This window comes from Oryzias latipes, chromosome 15, assembly GCF_053564925.1.
Source record: "Oryzias latipes strain Hd-rR chromosome 15, Olatipes_Hd-rR_3.1".
Classification (NCBI taxonomy): Eukaryota; Metazoa; Chordata; class Actinopteri; order Beloniformes; family Adrianichthyidae; genus Oryzias; species Oryzias latipes.
In genome coordinates this window covers 29,008,418-29,025,435 of record NC_136251.1, presented here as the reverse complement: position 1 = coordinate 29,025,435, position 17,018 = coordinate 29,008,418, and the positions used below count along the sequence as shown (strand labels likewise).

The 17,018-nt window shown below is 43.5% G+C and overlaps 1 protein-coding gene across 20 annotated transcripts in view; it reads left to right on the top strand.

Moving 5' to 3' along the window:
* Window positions 1-17,018, top strand: part of tacc2 (transforming, acidic coiled-coil containing protein 2) — a 52,215-nt gene that overhangs the window by 26,260 nt on the left and 8,937 nt on the right. For 6 of the 20 annotated variants that reach the window (XM_078931400.1, XM_078931393.1, XM_020709721.2 and 3 more), the window contains 10 exons: window positions 9,165-9,271; window positions 9,466-10,864; window positions 11,000-11,035; window positions 12,480-12,534; window positions 12,611-12,818; window positions 13,139-13,188; window positions 14,266-14,369; window positions 14,586-14,739; window positions 15,076-15,222; window positions 15,494-15,586. In XM_078931400.1, the coding sequence (XP_078787526.1) occupies window positions 9,165-9,271; window positions 9,466-10,864; window positions 11,000-11,035; window positions 12,480-12,534; window positions 12,611-12,818; window positions 13,139-13,188; window positions 14,266-14,369; window positions 14,586-14,739; window positions 15,076-15,222; window positions 15,494-15,586 (2,353 nt within the window). Of the gene's footprint in view, window positions 1-6,046; window positions 8,356-9,164; window positions 9,272-9,465; window positions 10,865-10,999; window positions 11,036-12,479; window positions 12,535-12,610; window positions 12,819-13,138; window positions 13,189-14,265; window positions 14,370-14,585; window positions 14,740-15,075; window positions 15,223-15,493; window positions 15,587-17,018 lie in introns of those variants that run through there. The other 14 variants (XM_078931403.1, XM_078931402.1, XM_078931408.1 and 11 more) reach the window with 8 other exon arrangements.

Sequence of the window (17,018 nt, the reverse complement as noted above, 5' to 3'; positions counted from 1 at the left end):
GTTTACTGACAGACTTTAATCGCAAAGTTTGACGGGCGCTTATCCTTCAAGCCCTCCGGCTCGGAGCAAACAGGAGCATTAACGTGACATCTGGCACACTCTCTGACCTCACCGATTCTCTGAGCTCACCTTTGAAATCATTCAGTCATTCTCACCGGAGAAGGTTGCTTTGTTGGGTGTGAAACAAAGGAAAATGGTTCCACACAGTTGATTTGAACAGAATAAAAAGAAACAAAATTACATCTAAAACCCCTCGTATGCGTAGATTTTGGCGGTACGAGTCGCATATTCAGTTCACTGCAGAAATAGGTGGCCCAAAAACAGGAAAAGAACACTATCTTAAGAAGAAAATCACTACAAAGTAGCAAAATAATCTGTACGCGCAGCAACTCGTTTTTTACTTTAAAAGAAATCGGATAAAAAGATATCAAAGGAGTTCCACACAAGCTTTCAAAAGGCAAAATAATCTAAAAAAGCTAAATGTTGGCTAGTTACTTTGAACTAAATGATAAACAGCCCAATAATTATTTTTTTTTTGTTAGTTCTAAGTAAATGCTTTGTACTTTTTGAGTTTTTATGAGCTTAATTGTAGTTAATTTTGATTTCAATAATAAAAAGAACTGGTATAATAAGTGGAAGTTACTCTTTTTAGAACAAAATAAGAATCTTAGTTTGGAGCAAAAGGAGTTTGACTCATTTTAACAATAATTTACTTATTTCTAGACTCTAGCTCTTTATGAGACAAAAATTCTAGAGGTTAAAAATGGTAAACATTTAACTCAAAATGTCGATAAAATATTTCCACTTTGGCACTGAAGCTCACAGCAGAGTCTGTCTTAAATGGAAATGGAAAAAAAAAACCTGTCTGAGCTGTCACTGCATAGTCACTGAAAATAGAAGAATGTGCGACAATGAAGCTTAAATCGAATTCACGCCAAAATTGTCCTGGATGTTGCAGCAGCAGGTGGTGCTAAGCGGTTTGTAGACGTGTTAAGAATCCGATTAATTATGTGCTTCTTTGGTGTAAATAAAGTATTTGTATACCTGTGACTTAACGGAGGTTTTTAAGAATCATCTCTGCCCCCCAGCAGCTAAAAACTTCAGATTTAGGATTTTAAAAACATTTTAATAGCATTTAAAGTGAGCAGGAGTATCAGACTGTGATGCTGTACAAACTGAGATGCTTGGTGAGATGATGAAGCATATAGTCATAACTACATCCTGTGTTTAAGTTAACATCAATATTAAATCTGCCTCTATAGCCCCCCCCCCATTTTAAAAACGTCATCAGCCACTTTCACGGTGTGATGCTACCTACAACCACTAGAGGGGGCCGGTGTCCTGTTTCACTGCAAGCTTGGCTGTCTGGATACCAGAGATGCTCACAACTCCATCTTTGAAAATCCAAGTCCAGTCTGTTGTCGTGATTTCCAGTCTGAAGTGTTAAAGGTTATAGTAAAAAAAATACCAACTGTTTAAATTGTCATTCATCTCTTTTCTTCACTCCAAAAAAAAAACAGGGGCCTTAGAAATGAGTCAACAATTCTTCCCCCATCTTGCAAGATAGAAAATAAGACACATTTTCTTGAAAACAAAATAAATTTTCTTGAAAATAAAACAAATTTTCTTGAAAATAAGACATATTTTCGTGAAAATATGTCAGAAACAGAATTTTTACTCTCTTAAAATTCTGTTTTTGCAGTGTGCATTCACTGTGTAAAAATCATCTAAGCAGATCTTTTGTTTTAAGAGCTTGCGGTAATTTTCTAGAGCTAATAAGAATGAACAAGTAAAGAAATCATTCTCACATCCCAAACCTTAAGATTTAAGTCTGGCTTTGAGTCTCTGCATGAGACACTCCATCTCTGCTGGATGATGCATTCACTGTCTGAAAAACATAGTTTTCGTGAAGATTTCATGCTGGGATTTTGACTTTTCCTAACTTCAGTGCAGTTAAAGTACTGTAGAAAAAAAATCCTAAAACGTGCTAGCAATCCCTAATATCCTATTTTATTGATGCTATTTGAAAAGCCTGAGAGGTAATACAACTCTGGACTTAATATTGGATGTTTGTTTGCAAAAACGTCTTTATGCAAAACAGAAAAGTGGAAAAACATGAACTTGATGCAGAGACATGGTGACAAACTCGTCATGTCTGCAGCAAATGTGCTTCTCCCTTGAAGCTTTGACTCTTAGTTTATTGAGGTCCAGAAGTAAACAGTAGTTTAAGAACAATTCTGGAATAATTACTAGTTAGAAGTAAAGCAAAACATCAAGAGAGCCCAGTTTTGGGGCTAAAGGGTTATCCCAAATGAATCTTTGACTTCGACACATGTCGTGTATGCTCTCAAGATTTCTCCTCTCACTCTACCGAAATCCCTTCTTCTGTCTAAAGTCTCAGAGCGGAACAACCTCAACTTTACTCTTTTGACTGATTGTGGCTAATAGCTGGGTTGATGGCTATCTTGGTCTACATTTAAGTGGAGTTCTTTATCCGGATTTCTCCAAAAATTGCTGTAGTTGCTGCTGATTGCTTGCAGAGCTGCTGTGCCAGAGTTGTGAGAGCTTCCATGCATTTCCACCGTGCATTTCTACAGATCTGCCTTCCTGATTAGGACTTAATGTCCCTCTTTCAAACTTGTGGGCTTTCCTGTAAACACCACCAACAGAACTCTTTAGCATTTAGAGGCTCATTTTCTTTCTCATGTTTGTTTTTTTTTTTTAGATGTGATTTGTTAAAGATTTAAATCTTTTTGCAGATAAATCTCCATGATTTGTGCATAAATTACTTTTGAAGTTTAAGCGTGAAGTTTGTCTTTTGATCTATTTTCAAAGTTTTCTTTTCATCATAATTATGCCGTTTTGAGCCCAAATCAAAAATTCGGTGTCGCTTTCTAAGACATATTTTCTGCAGAGCAGCAGGACTTCATTATAAATGTTCAATTTAAAGCTTAATTTTCTTTATGGATCATCAAAAAAAATGCCACAAATCATGTTAAAAAGTGGGTCTTTAGAGGATGTTTCTTCATGAACCGGTTTCATATGTGGAAACAGCAGCTGCATGTTTGCAGGGGAATGAGCCCTGAGCAGGCTGCAGCATGTGAATCACTGTGACCTTATTTCTACTTGAGAGCAGTTATGAATCTTTCAGGAAAACCTGCCACATCCTCCGGTGGCCGAGTTGCTTGAATTTTTTATTTCGTCATCTTCCTCGGCAGACGTTGAGCTTCAGACTCTCAGAGCTGCGACACGAGGAGGGGAGAAGGAATCTCGGACATGCCGCCTTTTTAAGCCTGTTTGGGAGCGAGATGGGGGGGGGGGTCTGGTTGGTAGCAGAAATCGATGCTGTCTGTTCAGTAGGGGGTCTGCAGTGGAAGTTTGTAATGGGACCCCCCCCCCAATCGCCCCTGGGGTTCAAAACGATCGACTAACAAACATCCAGCTGGAGCTGCATCAATATTCTTTACAGATATGTGTTAATGGACTCCATGTTCATGCCCCCCCCCCCCCCCCTGATACCCAGTTTTGTTGTCATCACTGCAACAACAGGGTCCTTAATAATAAGTCAAAACTTTCTACCCCACGGGCAGATTTTCTTTAAAAGAGCAGAAACATCTGACAGAGAATACTTATTTTAGGAAGTCAACTCTAGTCACGTTTTCTCAAACCAGGATTATTTATTATACTGTGGAAAGACTTTCTTTTTAAGATTAGTTTTTATCATAAGATGGAAACAGGGGTCTTTTCACTTTGGCAGGATTCGGTTTTGGCCTTTCCTGTTTTCTTCAGGCAGCTGTTTTTGTTCTCACAGGTGAAGGTGTGACACCTGAACCTTCAGCACTTTGTGTGAGTCAAAGCTGGCGTTGGGATGGAGAACCCTGCTCTCCCACTTTCCCACATGAGTGCACAATAGACTCAAATTTCACGGATTTTCCAGCTTTTTGAAAATGTTAGAACGGGTCCAGACCCCCCCCCCCATCTCATTGAAAATATAAGTATTTTCTCATAAAACAGATGAGCTAAAAGGCATTAAAAAAAGCACAGTCTCTTTTTTTTTAGGAGTGAAAGCCTATTTTCCAATGATCATACTCCCACCGCAGTTTCATTGAGTCTTTTGTTTACATCTGTTGGCTGAGAAGCTTCCATCCTTTGGAGTATTTTTCTATAAAAATCTTAATTCAAGGCGTCGGGGACGCTGACATGGACAAAAAAAGCTCTTTTTTTTTTTTTTGGAAGGACCAGGTTGGATTGGGGGGGTCTGACGGTGAAGGAGAAAGCCCCCGGCTATTGTTTGATTCTCCTGCATGGAGGGAGCAGAGGGGGGGAAATAGCTGCTTGTCTTTTTAAAGGCAAAGGAGTCCGGTGTCGGGGGAGAATGAGGAGGAACGTGGGGGGAGGAGGCAGTGAGAGCAGCAGCAGCAGCTCAGCGGTTTCAGCAGCCAAACCGACACAAAGCAACGAGAAGGCAGGATTTTTTTCAGCTTCTCTCTGCTTTTGGAGATCTCTGATCGTTTTTTTACCGCCAAATGAGCAGCGAGAAGCCCCTCCCCTTCCCGGTCCGTGGAGGGCTAGATAACTGAGGATGCTGTGCATGAAGTGAAGAGGCTCTGCTCATCCTCTGCACTGCAGCAGCGAAGGAGCGCAGCTCTGCCTCCTCTGCTGGGATCTCAGCCCGTCGGCGAGGAGGAGCAGGGGGGGGGGGTTTGGAGGTAGCTGGTGGATGTGGACGGCCGCTGAGGAGCAGGACCAGGAAGGGGGGGGAAGGGGTCGCGGAGCTCGCTGAGGATGGGAGCCAACGAGTCCGTGGAACAAGGACAGACCGGCTGTCCCTCTCAGGAACACATGTGAGTCTGAGATCGAACGTGTGAGGCAGACGACTCTCACATCCCCGTTTATTTCCTCTCTGGAGTGAAACCTGAGCAAATGATTGGTCAGACATCCAGCAAAACGTTGCTCGTATTTGCTTTTGTGGCGTGGAAACATCTGAGCACGTGCACGCGCACACGCCTCCCATGCATGACACATAATCGCGCTTCAGGGGAACCAGAAAGCGGTGATCAGGTGCCGCCGGGAGGCTGGTGGGGTGATGTTTTTGTTGCTGGAGAAGGAGGACGCGACCGCCGCTCAGGAAGCTGCTGACTGTAGAAATAGAAGGGGGGGGGGGGGGGGCACCATTGGATGAGAGAGAGAAAGATAAAAGTGGTTCACTTTGTTTTATTTATATCTCCTCTCTGGTGTGACGTGCAGGCTGTTATTCAGAGCTGCTGAGTCGGGATCAGGTGTGTTTTTGTTATGTAACACAAACACACAAAAAGGTGGATTTAGTCAAGACTCGATCATGAAGTTCTGGTGCTTCCATGCTGAGTTATCGACCTGATCCCGACTTCTCCCATCTGCTCCAAATCACCGTCTCAGATTAAACAGATTATCTCAGTCTGACTTGTCTCTTAATTGTCTTCATGCCGTCTTTGTTTTTTGCGTCTGGACACAGTTGTTCCCAGATTTTGTTGGAAAGATCTCATTCACCAACACGAGCAGGAAGGAAATCAAGCAGAAAGCATAAACTCTGGGAAAATGTTTTTATGCTAAGTTCTAAAGAGGCAGCCTCCTGTGCACACACACACACACACACACACACACACACACGCTCTTGCATTCAAAAAATCTGTTGTTGTGCACAGTTGTGATGTAATACTTTGCTCTATTTGTCAAAAGGTGGAAGCACAGGAGCTCCCTCTGCTGGTGCTTATATTTCAGCTTCTCACAAAGAAAAAACACAAACAAGTCAGCTGTTTTTTTTGTTCCTCTTTCGTCCAAATGTTAAATTCCCTGCCTGAAAATGGATTATTCTAAAATGTAAAACAGGGGAAACAGAGCAGATTAGGGGGATGGAGAGATGCTAAAGTCCTAAAACTGACAGCTGAGAGATGATGGATGAAGCTAATCACATTGCTGCTTGGAGACGGCCCCCTTCTGCTTAATCCATCACTGCCTTCTCATGTCACACTCACATTTTGACAGCAAACACAATCTTTGTAACGACCTATTTCTTCTTTTTTTTTTTTTTTATTAAAATGATGTTTTTTTCTGCTTTTGAAGCTTCCCTCTCCACTAAAGGATGTATGAGGCTGAAGTCTGACTGACTCCGGCTGAGCCTCCTGCTGGAGATCGTCTGTCTCCAGGCGGTCGTCTTTTCGCCGCCGCTCTCTTTGTTGCTTTTTGCCGCCGTACTCTGACTGCTCAGCCACACGCTGCCATATTTAACGTCACAGCAGCTACGATGGGACTTTGTTAGCCTCAAAGCTGTCATATTGATCAGTTGTTTTTTTTTATTTCTTCTTCTATAAAATAATAATTTCTTTCCCATCAATCTGGTGATGGTGTCGGAGCAGAGCTGCCTTGTTTGTCTTTCCTTCTGCATATAAAACATTTCCAGACTGTGTTGGACTTCAAACCTCAGTTGTGCTGGCATGAGCGTGACTGTGTGCATTCAGCTATTCTTCTAGTTATTTTTCTTTTTTCTTTCCATCCATCGCAGATGAACATATGGTAAGGACAGCCTCCAGTTACCATAGCAACAACCAAATTGTTGAGACATAAACAACGTCCTGAAACATTCTCCAATTACCTTCTCTTTTTCCTATAGTCTCACTCTGGTCATCTTTTGATCTACTTTCAGAGTTTCCAAGTTCAGACGTTTTTAGCCAAAAAATAAAATAAAATAAAAACTGTAATTTTTTTAGGATATTTACCTCTGAGTTGTGGGCGGGACCACTGCCACAGAGCAACCCTGCTGCCCCTTCCCATTGCATAGAGCTCACAGTTTACAGCCCCTCCCACCCTCAACCTAACATTACTGGTGCAACACAAATTGCAGCAATGTCAGAGCCATCCAGACGTTTAGTTGATGTCCAGATTCCTGCTCGGACGAGGAAAACAAAGACGTTCATGGATCTATTTGTCTGTAAGCGGATGCATCACAATGGAGCGGATCACGGAGCTATTGGCCACAAATATGATCTTTTTTAGATGGTATTTTTTTGTCTGCTCCTGATTCACAACAATTTGAATAAAGAAATACATAGAAATTCAGATTTGTGCTTAATTTTTGTTATCAGATAAATGAGACAAGAACATGTTAAAAACGTCTGAAACACAATTTTCCTTGGAGTGGGTCTTTAAACAGCAGTGCTTTGACTTGTTGCTTTTCTTTATCAGAGTATTGCATTTTTAAATATTTTTTACCTTAACATCATTGCATCCTGGAGTTCAGTCTAAGTAGAATCAATCAGTTTAAGGCATTCCTCTCACATATTTTAGTTTTTTTTTTGGCTTTAGACTGGAGTTTCCTCCCAGATAACTGCATGAGGAGACCTGATCCTGGTTTCCAGTGACAGCGATTTCTTGGGTTTTATCCTGCTGGGACTCACAGACATCACATCCCTGCACTCTTTTCTTGCTTTCTGGTTTAACCTCAAGAACCTTTAACTTTAAAAGAAGATTAAAAATCATATTCAAAATTGAAGTGTTTGTTTGTAGCTTTGGTATGCAATCTAACCTAACGTAAGGGTAGGTGAAGATTTACAAGAAGGAACCTTTGGCTTGGACAATTTTCTGTTTGAGATATTTGAATGCAAATACTCGCGAGGCTTCTGCCTGATATTGTGATGATTAGGGCACTTTTCTCTAAAGGATGCTGATGAGCCTGAGCGCCGTCTCAGAGGATCAATAAGGTTCTGCAGCAGGATGAAGGTGTGTCTCTGTGACTTAGAGATTTTTAATGAAACTGAGTGCAGTTCAGGTGAAGGATGCAGCGCTATTATACTGTGAGAAGGTTCTGCATCAGGAAGCGACTTGATTGTTGGGGTACAGCAAAATGGTTTGGGGGAGGGAGGGAGGGAGGGAGGTAGTGGGAGGAGAGAAAAATCCACAGACGATCCTGCAGGAGGCGGCTGTCTGCAGAGTCTCTCTGTAAAGACCTCATTTCCTCCTGGATGGAAGAGGAGGCAGGTGGATGTGATGGAAAAAGAGGAAGAAGCAAAGGGAAAGCAGCCAAAGGCTTGGATTTAGACAGTAGAGGAGCAGAGGGGAGGGCGAGGAAGGGGTGAGTCGGCATCCTTGGAGGAAGAAGCCTTGTTGCATCCACTCGTGCAGCCCACCGGCAGCCATGGCAGTGAGTACGTGGCAGGCTCTGTCTCCACTGCAGTGGGCTCGATGGGGCTGGGATACGCTGCTGGGAGGGGCAGGAGACGGGAACAGTCCAGACTCGGATCCGGCTCTGGGGCTCCTGCAGCGGCTGTCGTGGGGCTCTCGCCATCACGGCATGATCGGGGCTGCTGGGGACGTCAGGCAGAGGTGAGACAGGAGTATGACCTCATCAAAGATGGGCTGAGAGCAGAGAAGGTGCTTTCCTTAAGGTGTGACTGTAAATGATGATGTGGTTTGGCAGCAGAGTTGACAAAAGCATAAAAAAGAAGAGTGTCGGCAAAGCTTTTGCTTTTTTTCATCCACTCTCTTAGAAATGACAAAAGAAGCTGCTCAAATCTTGCACATGTGTTTTTTTATTGTTTTTATTCAGCTTGATCCTTTTGCTGCAATCACGGACTTGAAAATGTGGGAGTGTGATGTCACCCATAGAAAATGACTTATTTCCGGTTCCAACAAGTCAATTCAGCCGCCATTTTTTTCAAGACGTTGCCATGTTGGAACTAAACAACGTCAGTGAGCAGTGATTGGATCTGAGTCGACGTTTCTATGGCAACCTCTCTTGCCAATCGGGATTGAGCTTGTTGAAAGGCCACACCCCTACCCCTGAAAGCAGGTTACATGAAATCTGTTTTTAATGCTGGACGTGTGGGCCAGCAGGTTCCACCTACAGCTATAACAAATATAATTAAAAAAAATAAGATTATCAAGACCATGTTTAAAAAGGTACCAGAGAAAGAATGGTTGTTCTGACAAAAGGAATGACTGTTTATTTTTCTATAGAAGTTGATGGGATTTTGGCTTTTGGCGTCTTGGAGCCAGCGGGTATTTCCTGTTTGGAACACCAGATGGGAGGGGTCACTCAGTCCAGTTCTGAGATACAGTCGATGGCTGCGTTCTCCACATTTGTTCCAGTTCAGTCTAATTCTCACACAAATGTCTTCTAATTTTTGCTGCAGGAGCTCAGACTCTGATGGTGCTTTTGAAACTCCTGAATCCACAACTCCAGTGAAGGTCGCTTCTCCCGTTGAGCCCCATGAAGAGACGGTCACCTCTGATGATCCAGGTGCAGCAGAGTTATTATGATGTGTTGTCCTCCTTACCAGAGATTCAAGTGTCTCTACAAACACAAGAAGTCCGATACCACCATCTAGTGGTTTTGTATTGCATGGCCTTCAACTTAAATATGGACTTTTTTAAAATTTGCATTTAACTCCAACTCTGTTCAAATGTTTTGACATCCTTTTTCATATTTTGCAGGTGCAAATACATCAGTCAGTGACGCTGCCTCAGCCACAGCTGATCCACGGTGCAGTTCTCCACCCATTACTTTTGACGAGAACAAGCCCATTGCAGCAAGTGGTTCCTACAATATTGACATCTTGGCTGGAGAGCCGACCGGTCACAGTCTGACCCGTTCTCTGAGCCTTCAGGGTGGAGAGCTGGATAGCTCTGGTCTAGTGGATGAATCTGCTTCAGGAGGCTTCCGTCCACATTCGGAGTCATTTAGCGTAGGTACCGATAGCGCACCAGGAACACTCCGCAGGCCCAAGAAAACCCGCCCCGGGTCGGTCAAGAAGAAGCCTTTGCTGCGACAGAACTCCAACCCCGAGAGCCCGAGGCAGACTTCAACCAGCAGCCCTCCAGAAATCAAAAAGACAAAGTCCAGGACTGAAAGCCCTCTTCAGGCTCAGGAAGGAGCTGAAGGAGGCCCCGGAAGTCCAGGAGGGACTCTTCAGAGAGTTAGGAAGGGCCGTGTGGAGACTCCTCCTCCTCTCCTAGAGGAAACAAACGACACCAACGGGAAGGAGAAGGTAGATGTTTCTGCTGTACCTTTGTGCCAAGAGGAGGTCGCGCCTCCCTGCAGCCTCACAGAGAAAGACGACTCTCCTGCCCCCCCCAGTGCTTCTTACCAATGGGATCCAGAAAACTTTGACAACATTAACCCCTTCAAGACTGGAGGAAGTAAAATTGCCAATTCGCCCGAACTGAATCGTATAGATCCAGTCGGTGGTGTTGTTTCAAGTCTTTTGGAGAGTCCTCCCATCCCTCCTCTGGAACCACACCTCCCCATTCCCCCTGCTCCTCTTGAACACCAAATCCTAAATCCAGAGGAGCAACCAGTCTTACCCAAGCCTCAGTCGGTGAGGCTGGAGTTTGACTACTCTGAGGAAAGCTGTGAGGCTCCACATCAGGCCTCTCCTCCAGTCAGGAAAGTGGGAAAGAAGCCCGGTGCCAAAATGCCTATAAGGAAACCAAAGACTTTGTTGAGAAAGGCGCCTCCTCCACAGGAGCCGCTGGACAACAACCCTACTCAAGCTCACAATGGCAACGAGGAGGAAATTCCCATTCACAAAGGCTCTTACAACTTTGACTCGGACAAATGGGACGACCCAAACTTCAACCCCTTCACCGCAAAGAAAAGTATTTCCAACTCGCCAAAAATGTCAAGGGGGCTGTACAACTTCGACTCCAACAGCTTCGACGACTCCAGCGACCAGTTCAACTCCTCCAGCAAGGTGGGCAGTTGTCCTCCAAGAGCGTCCGCCTCCTTCGATGTGACATCCAACGACTACGATAACGACAACGACAACATCGGGGAAATGGACAATCAAAACCAGAACAAACCCATCAAGAAGAAAAAAACGCCAATTAAATCGTGAGTTTGATTTCCTTTCCTCCTGAAGATCTTACACTGGTCGGTTCAGACTTGTTCAGGTCTGTAGGGATTCAGACGTCATGCCAGCGTCTTGTCTGTCTGTCACCTGTGTTTGTGTACTCTGATGTATCGCAGGAGGTCCAAGGGTGTGTCGTCTCTTTGTTGTTTGTTGTAAGTACAGGAACAACATGACCACGCCCTCTGTCCAACCCTTCATTTGATGTGGCTCCTTTTTAAAGCAACCGCCATCTTTCTTTTTCTAATAAAGCAGAAGCCTAACTTCATGTTCCCGCTGCCACAAAGAGACCTTTTCACCTCATCTTAACTGGACCAGACTATTCTTAAAGACCCACTCTGATAAAAATTCTATTTTTGGTGTTTTTAACATGTTCTTTTGATATTTTTTCTCATGACCGAGGACACATATAAAGAAAATGAAGCTTAAAATTGCATTTTGGATCGTATTTGTTACGCAGAAAATATGCTGGACTACCTACTCCGCTCCATTCTGATGCAGCCACTTGTAGACGACTCGATATACGTACGTTTTCCTCGCCTGAGCTGGAATCTGGCTCAAAACTGTAGGGCTGGATAGGTAATGTTAGTTTAGGGGTGTGAGGAGCTGTAAGCTAGAGGAAGAGCGCAGGAAACAGAGAGCTCTCAGCAACAGAAAGGGTAATCCCGCCCACAACTCAGTGGTTTGTAATTTCGCCTAAAAACGGCATGATCCTAATTAAAACACCACCGAAAACACTTTGAAAATTGATCAAAAGATGATCGGAGTGGGACTTTAAGAAATAATTAATTTGAACATAATCCTGAAATAGAATCACTAACCTTATATATTTCATACAACCGAGCTATAAATTTTCGTTTTTTATCAGCAGTCCTTATAGAAAATCCTGTCTGGTGTTTAAAGTTGCATCAATTTTTAAAAGTTGATACGTGACTTTTCCCTCATGTGATCTTCTGTATTAAACTGTAACAGTTGAGGCGAGTGAGCTCCTTCTAGTGTTCATTGAACGTTTTATTTATTTATCTATTTCTTTCTTTTTGCAGATACCAAACCTAAATCGGTGCATTTTTAGGCGTGTTGGTGTCTTTCTTCCATACTTTTTGTTGAATTTAGTGTTGGACAACATTTGTAACAAATGGAGAGTTTGATTACCTGAAAATAAAAATGCTTTTTTTAAGAACATGAAAAACCAGCATGTATTTATATGGTTATGAGTGGAAAACTAAAGATGTAAGTAGTCAAAAGTAAAAAAAAAAATGCAGTTGATCTCCGGTAATGTCACTTATCTTTATCTCCTAAATATACGATAAAGTACATTTGAGATGTTTTATTTCTTTCTTTGAATCTCAAAATATTCACTATGCAATATTTATTTTTAACCAGAAACTAACTATAAATTTTAAATTTCTTTCTAAAATGTGCCAACCTTTCCTCATTTCAGTTTTATTCAGTAAATATGACGCACATTTGGTGAAGTTGCTCTGTGTTGATGAAGATTACATCCCTTTTTTTAATGCAAAATCAGACGGAAACGTCCATTTCTGGGACTAAATTTATTCTAGAGTTTAAAACGTGACCGTAAATGTTTTTGTTTCTCAGTAACACTTTCAGAGTGAAGAGGTCACCAAAGAAATCCCCGTCGGACACCTCGCAGGTGGGTCCGTCACGTTTGTCCTTCTCCACCTCTCCCGTCTCCTCCGTTATCTGACCTGCTAGGGTTCTGCGTGCAGGATCCCATGCCTGCAGACGAGTCCTCCTCGCTCCACCCTGCAGACGACCACGCCACAGACGAGGAGAAGCTGGCGTCCTCCACCAGCCACAAGTGGGGGCCTCTGCAGGACGTGGACTCAGAACTGAGCTCCGATCAACAGGACTTCCCTCAGCCGTGCGACATTGCGTCTTTTGTGAATGAGAACCGCCTCCCTCAGGAGACTCCAGGTGAGCCGTCGGACTGTTCATGTAAGCGCCACATCAGAGTAGCACAGGTGGGCGGGGCTTGGGGCGGCTGAAAGCCACACATGCTCACGCCCGCAGTTGTGTACTCTATTAAAAGAGTTATTGATTTTAGTAGAACCAGCCTGGTGGCCCAGTTCTCCACGGCTCTCTGATCTGCAGTGGAACCACCTCGATCCCGAGGCTCAACCCATCTGGGTCACGGATTAAACAGAGCAGGCGGTCCCGTCTGGGTCTCTGATCCCAGTCAGACCAGGGCTACACAATGTGCACTAATGTCATTTAGATTTGTCTATCTCTTTTAGCGCAAGACTATGAAATTGAGTACATGGAGAAGATCGGTTCTGCCTCCCCAGTGAGTACTCTTTGTTGTACTTGTACTTTCTAAAATGTAGACATCCTCCTTTGTCGCTGCATATATGCGTATGCAGCAACATATATATATATATATATATAAAACTCCTTTTTGATCAAAATACACTTATTTTAAGAAATAATATTTCCAATTACACAGCAAAAAGGGATAGGCTTAAAATAGGAAAAGATCACTGATCTTAAGAAGAAAATTACTAGAAAAGGCATTTTTTCTTAACAAGAAATCTTATAAGACATTAAAATCCAGAAACAAGGATTTCCACACAAACATGCAAAAAGGAATAAATAAGCTCAAAAATCTAACCTAATACAGTCTTATATTACATTTTTTTGTTATTTCTAAGAGAAAAGTTTGTATGTTTTGAGTTTTTATTAACCTAATTGTAGTTTATTTTTATTACAGCGACAAAAAACTAATGTAAAGCGTGGGAATGACTTATTTTAGAACAAAAATAAACAAAATGAGACTCTTAGTACAAATTGTCCCATTATCCTAATTAAATCTAGAACTAGCACTTAGTCTTAAAACATAAATCAATATGTTTGTGTCCAAAATAATTACGTTAAACTCATCAACATTTATTAAACTTTAAAATAACATCCTTAACCAAATATTACACTGCAATTTGAGTTTTTATTATTTGCTTTAGTCTTAAAATATATCTTCCCGTCTAGCCCCTAATGAGACAAAGAAATTCTCCACTGTGCTGATTTAGAGAAAAGTTTGGAAAGGTGTAGAGCAAACGAGAAGATAAAACAAACCTGCTGAAATATCCTGAATTTCAAAAAACAGGGTTTTAAATCTTTGCAAGGATGAACAGTTTGCAGTGTACCAAAGCAATACATCTACATATCAGTGTTTGTAGCTAATTTTAAGATTTAATTTAGTCTCAAAGGGGCAGAATATCACACCTTATTGTAAGAAATCTTACCAAGACAAGTTTTAGCTGTTTTCTTTAAACAAGGGAAAACTTCTAGTGTTCTCTCATTTTTAGCTTGTTTAAAGAGGGACATTGTTCCAAATGTAACATCTTTTTTTCTTGTGATAATTTTTCAGCCGCTGTCGGCAAAAAAGCCGTCTTTGTACTTGAAGTTGGACTCTGTGTTGGACAGCTTAGCCAAAGACACTCATGGGTCTGAGTCCAGCTCCCCCTGCACAGGGTAAGACGCGCTCCGTCACAGTTTTCCCAGGATAAATTTCACATGAAATCTCTCCGAGACGTTTACAGATCCTCTCGCCTCACTGTCTGACTTCCTGAATGTGAATCCGTAAAAATAAGCTGCTTCAGCAACGTCTTCATCAATCCTCCCTTCCATCACGCCACATTACATTTCATGCCTCTCCGGCGCTCTCACTGCTCCTCTCATTCCACTCAGGAGTTTTGAGGAGATGGAGGCGCAGATAACGGCGGGAATGAAGACGCCGGTGTTGAGTGCGCGGCCTGGACCCGAAGGCTCTGCTGGGGAGAAGGGCAGGAAGAGGGAAAGCGAAGCCCTCAGCCGAACACAGAGCACAGAGAGGGACGAACAGGTGAGCTGGTTTACATCAAAACCGTCGGCTTGTTCTCGATCTGGATGTTTTCCATTTAATGTATTTGTTTCGCCTCCATTGGTACTGTGGCTCTTTTGGTTTTGTAACATTTCCGCCATTGTTTAGTCACATGGGCAGAATTTGCTTGATGATGGTGTGACTCAGCTCTCTGGCATGAATACCAGCAGTCACTGCGACTCTCAGTAAAAGCCTTGTGACTGATTAGAAACAACCCAGCGTGCCGCTTTCTCATGGTCCCGCTCAAACACTCAGCGCTTGCTTTGCCTGCTGTCCCCTGCCCTCCTCCTCTCCGAACTCCTCCCGGTGACCTTGTAGCCCCCTAGCCAAGGCCCAGTGGAGGCCCCTGCTCCAGCCCAGGCCACGCTCCTGTTAGACAGGCTGTCTGAGTGTGGCGACCCCCTGCAGTACCTGGAGCCTGACCTGGCTGAGACCAACCCCGCTGCATTCGCCCAAAAGCTACAGGTGTGTTCATGACTCGTTGGTAGTTTTTGGCCCCTGGTGTGTGTTTATTTTCCTTCCCATTGTGTCTCCTCGTTACACTCTGCCTTTTATGTCTGAGTTTTTCTGCTTCTGTGGTTGTTTGCTGCATGGAGTAGATTAAAGGTAGCCCGAGCAACTGTCTGTTTGCTCACCTCCGGTTTCTCCATCTTCTCCTGTGCTCTTTCCCCATCCCCGGGTTTCAACTCCTCCTCCTCCATTACTTCTGAAACTTGGCCCCTTGTGTGCGGTCAAGGAGGAGCTGGTGCTCGCTGCCCTGAGGTTAGAGGCTCTACAAGTAGCCAAAAACATCTCTCAGTGCCCCTCCCTCTGCAATGTAACCCCACAGGTACTTGAGTCAGCCCACACCTGCTGGATGTGTGTGGGTGGGTGTGTTTGAAGCATCGTGAATGGAGTGTTTAAGGATGGAAGAGGAAGTGAGACGTGCATGAGCGTGTCTCCGCTTAAACTCATGGCCTTATCAACATGGAGGCTGTGTCACCCCCACCCACACATGAAACCCCATTTGGCTGGCTTCCACCCAACGACTGTATATGAGAACTGAACTGAGTGACTCCTCCCCTCTAGACAGGAAGAAACGACCTATAGACTTCTATAGTCTATGGTCAGAATAACCATTCTTGCTCTGCTACTTTTTTTTTTTTACATGTTCTTTATAATTCTTGATTTTTTTTATAATTTTCTTTTTTTAGTAAAAGTTATCTAAGTTATAAACTGGCCAATCAGTAATAAAAGTAAAAGTAGGCGGAGCCTGCTGGTCTACACGTCCAATTTTCAGTGTTTGACAGATGTTGTGTAAACCGCTTTCAGTGGTAGGGGTGTGGCCTTCCAAGAAGCTCACTCCTGATTTGTGAGAGTGGTTGCCATCGTAATGTTGGCTCAGACAGACACGGACCAATACTGTTCTAAAATGGCTGCGACTGAATTGACTTTGTTTTCTATGTGTGATGTCACACTCGTTCGGTCCAGTTCTCATGTTCAGTCAATGGGTCCACCATTACTGGCAGCCAAACCCTCCAGTCTTACTCTCCTGCTGTGTGGCCCCCCCCCGGTTTTTCGTACGTGCATGTTGGGCGACGTGCACACCGCCTGTCCTTTCAGGGTCGTTGTGGCTGTTGTCAGGGCAGGAAGGAAGGCTCCGGGATACGTTTTTTCTTAAGAAACTTTTCCCCAGACTAGAGCTGTGACGGTGTCGGATTTTTCATCACCGCGGTGATGAACCACCAGGGGGCGCGGTGTCGCGGTTAACCGCAGCCCCCCCCCCAAAATAAAAACCCCCGGCGGCCGCATCATAAATAAATACAATTACAACGTAGTATTCTTTATTATAAAATAACAGTAACAACTAACTACTACCTAACTAATGAACTAACTATATATAAAGCCCATATATAGGTGTTGTGGATTGACTGTGACTGTGTGGGTCAGCGCTGCATGTAGGAGGAAGGTGCGTGTTGATCCCTCTGCAGCGGACCGTTCTCTAGCTGCACGCGAGCCTTCACCTGTGCTCTCTGGTACACACATCTTCTCAGAATATTAAATATTGCCCAGTAATAAACAGACTGCAGACACTTTGTCATTTTTCCGGTAGCCATGAAGAACACGGGGCAGGAGGCTCCGCCTTTGTTTATACAGACACGTAACGTTACGCTGCAAAAAATAGTTCCCAAACAAAACATGTAGTGATATTCATGGAAATCTAACAGTGCGCGTTCATGTTTGGAGTGAAGGTGAACCCTAATAACCCCCCCCCCCCTACA